This window comes from Gymnogyps californianus, chromosome 10 (genome assembly GCF_018139145.2).
Source record: "Gymnogyps californianus isolate 813 chromosome 10, ASM1813914v2, whole genome shotgun sequence".
NCBI classification, from domain to species: domain Eukaryota; kingdom Metazoa; phylum Chordata; class Aves; order Accipitriformes; family Cathartidae; genus Gymnogyps; species Gymnogyps californianus.
Window position 1 is genome coordinate 29105444 of NC_059480.1, and position 7134 is coordinate 29112577.

Here is a 7134-nt window from a genome sequence, read left to right on the forward strand (position 1 = left end):
ACTCAAAGAAGACTGAATCATAAATGCTACCAAACTATCAAATAATTATCAACACTAGAAGTAGATGAAGAAATAATAAAACTGTAAAGGTGCGATAACTGCATCGTGACTTTGATTTAAATACTTGTTTACAACGGCAAGTGAGCGAAAGGCTAGGTATGTGGACTGAGCCTCAGTCGAGAAGATATGGCTCTTTCTTATTTTTACTTCCTATTTTTAAAGAGAGGCTGATTGAGAACATTTTTGAACGTGGGAGACTAAGTCATTAAAACAGAAGCGCTTGGATTGCTTTCTTCCTTTAGGGGATTTACTTCATTTTACTTCATCTGACACAAGTCAGAAGGAAATGAGAATATTGTAAGGAGAAGGAAAGCTGAATTTTGACACGTTATTTTCCATTAAAATTCTTCCACTGACTTTGTCAAGCTTTTTCTAAGATCAGAAAATGAGGCTTTACCTAAAAGGAATTTGAGAGACTGGTAGATTTTCCTCACACACTTGTAGCACTACAGTGTCCTACTGTCTCAAAGCGGAGGATTTTCTCAAACCGTTCCCAAATCTTTCGCACTTGTTCACAAACTGGTATCTCCGTTCTGTTTATAATCTGACAAAATATTGAGAGTCATTTCCTCGCTTTTGGACTGCACATTGTGTTCACTTCTTCTGGACGATTTCCTGGTCGCCCTGGAAAGCCGCCTTCGAAAGGTATCTCCTGCCAGAAAGTAAAGAATAGGGTCGACACAGCTGTTGAGGCTGGCCAGACCCCTCGTCACTTGGTAAGTGGCATAAACCTTATCGTTGAAGGCACACATTTGCGGAGTCTGAAAATCCACCCTTGCTCTTAGATTTAAGGTCTTCATCACGTGGAAGGGAAGGTAAGACACAGCAAAGACCGTCAACACAATAATAACCAGGTAAATCGACTTTCTCCTGAGAGGAGAATTGTCCAAATCTTTGTAAATCAAAGCTTTCACAATGAGCCCATAGCAACCAAGAATCAGAATGAACGGGATGCAGAACATAAGCACGGTGGTGCACATGCTGTAAATGAAGTAACTTCTCAGGTAATCGTCGGCTGTTGTGTCGTAGCACGTCGTGGTTTTATTTCTCCTTATCCCCGTTCCCGAGTAGAAGAGTATTGGAGAAATCACGGCCACCACAATGACCCAGACCAGGGTGCTGATGTACACCGCGTTCTTCTTCTTCAGCCTCCCCAGCGACTTCAAGGGGTGCACCACTCCCGTGTACCTGTGCACACTTATGCAAGTCAGAAACAAAATACTGCCGTACAGGTTCACATGGAAGATGAACCTCTGCAGCTTGCACATGATATCTCCGAAGATCCAGTCTGTTTTGTTGAAGTAGTAAAAGATGAGGGCGGGCAGAGTCAAGACGTACAAGAAATCGGCCAGCGCCAAGTTGAACATGTAAACTGAGATGCCGCTCCAAGGCCTCATGTGGAAGACAAACATCCAGATGGCCACGCTGTTGCCCAAAAACCCAGTGATGAAGACCAGAATGTAGACGGTGGGCAGGTAATAGAACTGGAAGCCAGTTTTGGTCAGGGAACACTTGGTGGTGGCGTTTCCCGCAGACCAGCCGCTGCTGGATAACAGGTTGGGTTCAGTTCCATTCAAAGCAGCAGAGAAAAGGACTTCAGTCATGATCCTTCCACCAGAGTCACATAGGTCTGAGGCGAAGCAACAAAGTCTCTACGGGAACAGTAACGCATCTGGAAAAAGGAAAGAGCAAAGAAAACCTAACTGGAAGGGAAAACCTGCCCTGCTTTTCTTCAGAGGGTTTCCAAGCGGGTGCGCTCGGCCGAGCCTCTCCCACCCGCGCAGGTCGATCTAGCGTGGGGCGCAGACCGTCCCCCCCCCCCGCAGCACCCGGCCCCGCCGCACGTCGGGAGCCAGGGGACACCTCGGCGGGTCACTGCCTCCCGCCCCGGCCCCGGAGCGCCTCGCACGGCGGCAGGGCAGGGCAGGGGCGGCGGGGGCGAGAGCCACAGCGGGCTGGGCTGGCCCGGCCCGGGGACACGCCGGCGGGGAGTGGGGAAAGGGAAAGGGCGAGCGCCGCGAAGGGGCAGCGGGAGCGGGGCCGACCGGCGGGCACCGGCCGCTCTGCCCGCGCTCCTCAGGCGAGCACCGCCGCCCCGGCCGCCTCCGCGGCTGCCGGCCCCGTCCCACAGCCCGCTCCCCTCAGCCCGCCCGGCTCCGTCCAGCTCCCTCAGCCCGCCCGGCTCCACGAAGTCACCTCAGCCCGCCCGGCTCCCCCCCCCCCCAGGTCACCTCAGCCCGCCCGGCTCCCCGCTCCCCTCGCTTCCGCCCGCTCCCCTCAGCCCGCCCGGCTCTCCCAAGTCACCTCAGCCCGCCCGGCCCCGCTCCCCGCGTCGCCCCTAGTCGCCGCCGCCGCCGCGCCCCAGCCCGGCTCCGAGGAGCGCCGGGGCCGCCCCCACCTGCCTCCCGCGGCTCCCTCCTCAGCCCGCGCTCGCCTCTCCTCGCCGCCGGCAGCGTCCGCCCGGCGGGGGGCGGCGTCCCGCCCGCAGCTGCCCCGGCCGAGCCGGCTCCCATCGCCGGGCAGGGCAGGGCAGGGCGGCCGGGGGCAGCGGCTCTACGGCGCCTCGGGCGCGGGTCGCCCCTCCATGGCGGCGCCGCCGCCGCCGCGGGGAGAGCGGCCGCAGCCCCTCTGCTGCGGGAGGCAGCGCGCCGGCCCCGGGCGGACTGCGGGCGGGCGGGACGAGGCGCCGCCTCGGCCCAGGGGCGCGCCGCCCGCCCCCCGCACCGCCCTCGCAGGCGGGCGGTGCTCGCCGCTCCCCGCCCGCGGCACATGGCGGCGGGGCCGGGGCCGGGGGGTTGCGGGGCCGGGCCGGGGGCGCTTGAGGGAGCGGGGTGCGGCGGCAGGGTGGAGCTCGGGCCGGGGCCGGTAGCGGTGCCGCCCCGCCCGGGGCAGCGGCCTGTGACCCCCAGCCGGCACACCCCGTGCTCCTGGCGGCACCCGCCACCCTTGGGCCCCCACCCGGGTCACCCGGCCCACCCGAGACGCGGAGCTCGGAGGGGCGCCGGCGCCAGCGGAGCTGCGGGCGACGGAGGCGGTGGTGGAGCACACGCGGGCAGGGGCCCACGCGGCGTGGCGGGCGTGGTGCCGCAGGCGAGGCCAGGGCCAGCAGGCACGGCCACCCGCGTGTGATGGCGTCGCCCCTCTCCAGGGGCTCTCGCCGGCACGACGCCGGCACAGCGCGGGCAGGCGGGATGGCCCAGCGCTGGCCGGGGCAGAGCTGCGGCCTGCCCGGCCCTTCCAGGCAGCCGGGGCAGAGGAGGGCAGGGTCCCCTGCAGCCCTCTGCGGTGATGGAGGAGGGGGACACCGTGCCTGGGCGAAGCCCCCTCCTGCCAGCACCGGCGCAGGCAGCGGGGCGCAGGCAGCGAGGAGCAGGCAGCGGGGTGCAGGCAGCGGGGCGCAGGCAGCGGGGCGCCAGGTGCGCTGCTCCTGAGCTGCTGCGAGCGGCTGAACAACACTTCCCTGATTTCGCTTTCACTCAACCCTTTGAAATCTGCTCTGCAACCCAGTTTAAGCTCCACGAACATGTTAATTGCTGTAAATGGAACAGCTGAGCAGAAATATGCTCTACTGACCTCTAATTAAGCGCTATACATTTGGCACTTGAGTCAGAATGCGATTATTATTTATTGTCTTAGCAAAACACAATCTGCTGGTTTCAGCCATTTCTTCCTTGTTCACATTTTAGTTAGGATGTGTGGTGAGTGATACATGAGCTAGTCATATCTGCTCTCAGCTAAAAGCTGTGTTCTAGACGGAGGATTATTAGTGCTTCATGAATATGTATTCATTTTTCAAACTTTTGAGTCTGTCGAAATTATAAAACTACTTTGTTGGGAAAGCTTAATTGGGAAATCAGCTGCATATTGTACCCCTGTAGGAATATGCAAGTGGATGCAGATGGAGTTGCCAGCCTGGCACCTCTTTTGGGGCAAGTTACACAGACTACAGCTTTGAAGCAACGGCTTAAATTTTGTAAATATAAGACCTTTTCTTCTTATATATTTTTTTTTTCTTTTTGTACTCGTCCACTAACTGCCTATTTACTACTTTGAAGATTCTTTTTAATTTTAATACAAATTGAATGTGAAGAGAAAGGAAAGCGAAAAATGAGACAAGAACAGCAACACCTGTAAAATCTGTGTTGTAAAGCAAACCCAGTTTACAAAACTGTTCAGTGGTGCCCTCTAGGATTTGAAAGTGCTAGCAAAAATTAATCCTTAGCCTTGGCGTTCCCACAAGAGAAAACACCCAACCCACAAACCAGACATACGGTGAATACAGTAAAATAATATCAAGCCCACCATGCTGGTTTATGAAAAAGCCATTTTGCTCCTTGGAGAATCAGCTGCATGGCCAAAACCAGAGTTTATTTTAATAAAGGACTTGGATTATTGTGTAAAAAAAATAATAAAAAATACAAAGCGATGCTATTAGCATATGAGGAGCCTTTTCGTTTATCTTTCCCTTTATAATTGTTATTTCATTAGTGATTTTCTCAGTCCCATTGCTAACACGCAGCTTCTCTTGGCAGCTTCCTTGAATTCCGTGTCTTGAGCAAATTTTGAGTCATACCAAAGCCGCGTTAGATAGCATCAGTAAATATGCACTATGAACTACAGCCTGTTTTCCTTCGTTACCTAAGCAGTGCCATAAATCCAAACCGTGGAGATGAAAGGTCGGAGCGGTAATTCAGGGAGCCCACAGCTGCCCGGGGAAGGAGGCATTTCTTAGGATTTGTGCTCGTGCCTGAGACAGGCTGAGGTGCAGGCAGCAATGCCAGGCGCGGGGTTGGGCCATGGGGACCCTGCCGTGCTGCGAGCGGGTGCCGGCAGCGCAAGTGCGAGCCGGAGCAGGCAGGAGGACGCGGCTGCGTGTGCCGGGTTCGCCCAGGCACCCGCGGCGGTGTTCACACCGACCTCAGGCTTAACGCCGACATGACGTTCGCCGGGACAGGAGAGACAACACCTGATCCGGCGTGAAGCCGTGGCTGCGTGGAGAGGTGAGACGTCATCTGGCGTAACGCTGCTGTAGGACCAATACGCATATTCAAGGATGAATACAAATGTGTAAATATCTGAAGGCAGAAGTGAATCTGTACCAAATCCATGCTTCACATCCTTCAGCTGCAGTACTGTTGATCCGTTACTAAAGACTCCAAGCTCAGATTTATAATCTGGTCTGAAGGACTTCAATTTACTTAGTCTCCTGTGCCAGGGCAGGATTTTCCAAGATACCTGACTCATCCCTGTAACTTTTTTCTGAGTGTCATCTCATTTTTCAATGGCTTTTTGGAAGGGTGGGCACCCGAGGCAGACACCGTTGTGACGGTGTTGCTGGCATTGATTACAAGCATCAGGCTGCCTCCCTGCCCCAGCAGTTTCTGACGGTACCCTCGAGGGTGTAACATCACACTCGCGCATCGTCTCCCGGCTTCTCCTGGGGAAGAACCTCCACCATCAGAAGATTAGGTGCTACCACACACTGCAAACAGCAGCATCTTTCCAGAACCACACTCACCTTGCCTCACGAGAGTGGAAGAGCCATTTCCCTTTCTTATGCACATTTTCTAAATCGCTGGCATTCTTGCCTCCTTTTTACTCCTGCCTCACACACCTCGCTTCATCCAGGCTTTCCTTTTTTATACCCCAGTTACTGTGACGGCTCAGTATTTCATCCTTTGCCTAGCCTAGCAAACCTCATCTGTTGTCTCTGCCTACACTACCTTTCCCCTCTTGCTACAACTTGGTGTCAGCCGGGCGCTGCTGATGGAGGGCAGAGGCGTGCGAATGGCCGGGACCCTCGCTCCTCACCTGCTTTAGTGGCCCTTCGGACCTGCCAAGGAAACCGCCCGCCCGCTGCAGCCGGACCCGTGCAGCCCGTGCTGTAGAAGCAGCTACATCCCTGCTGCTTCATCGGCAGCCCGCGTCTCAGCACCACCCTTCTGAGCCTGCCAGTACTGGAAATGGAAATCTCACATACTGGTTTCAACAGTTTGCGCATTCTGACTGCAGCGCTTCAGCTGCGAAAGGTCCAAGCACTTACATGAGTAAAGAACGAGGCATGTTTTTTAGCAGCAATACTGTTACATGCCTTCGTACACAGCCAGCAAATTAGTGTCTTCCTCCTTGTATCGCTGATCTGTTCTTATTTTGGACCACAACCATAAATCATGTTGCATTAGCACCTTTTCCTCCATAGCTCTAGCATATGCCTTGTAGCTGAATAGGTTTCTGTCTGGTATAGCTGAAACTGAATTCCTTCCAGCTTTGCCTCTTAATGCACTTTCTGCAAAATCTGGGATTTTATACCACTGATTTCCATTAAACTGAATGTTTTGTTCTGTTAACAGCTGATTTAACTCAAACGGATGATATATCCCTAATGAGAAAAGCAAGCATGCTCGAGAGCAAATGGAAATTCCCAGTCAGTCCAATTAGCGCTGAACTATCGCAGTGTGTGGGTGTGCAAAGGGAACGGTCTGGACATAAATCCAGCTGTTTCTACCTGTTGGTTTTGGTTATCGGGAAGACTCAGATGCAGCGTTCAATGTTTCAAAGTGTGCTGGTATGAACAATGGGCCCAAACCAGGTGCAGACTGAGAGGCTGGTAGGAAGAACCCCCGTAAATCATCATCGCAATGCCTGCTTATAGTGAGGGTAAATATAGAGAGAGAGATACACACGTGTGTAAGGCACTCTGCGTCTCCCTCGGGAGTGCTGCTGGAAGGGGTGAGTGAGCACAGAACTCGGAGGGTGAGCTGCTCTCGACTCCCTGCTGCAGGACATCTTACCTCCTGCAAAAATGCCTCTTTCACATTTTACCTGAATTGGCTTGTGAGCTACCTGTTGGCTTCTGGTGAGCTTCATTCCCCTTGTCATTAGGAAACTCTTTAGGTCAAATAATGCTTTATCACACTGTGTTTTCTTTCTCTGGTCTCTGCAGTTTCATATCTTCCTTTTTCATTCATCACAGAAGACGGCATCTCTTCCCAGCACCCCTTATACAGTGTGCAGGCTTTCCACAGTAGAGCCTGAAATACTAATTTATTTTATTTTAAAATACTACTGCCTGCA

At 54.1% G+C, this 7134-nt stretch overlaps 1 protein-coding gene across 1 annotated transcript; it reads right to left on the bottom strand.

Annotated features, from left to right (window-relative positions):
- Window positions 1–367: 367 nt before the first annotated feature.
- On the bottom strand, window positions 368–1664 carry P2RY1 (purinergic receptor P2Y1). The gene has a single exon (XM_050902602.1). It carries the CDS (start codon window positions 1662–1664, stop codon window positions 573–575), a length of 1092 nt encoding a protein of 363 aa, XP_050758559.1. The 3' UTR covers window positions 368–572.
- Between the last annotated feature and the right edge of the window lie 5470 nt (window positions 1665–7134).

What these genes read in the sequence shown, in the direction of transcription:
- P2RY1 (XM_050902602.1), bottom strand. Translation starts at nt 1,664, where the DNA reads ATGACTGAAGTCCTTTTCTCTGCTGCTTTGAATGGAACTGAACCCAAC.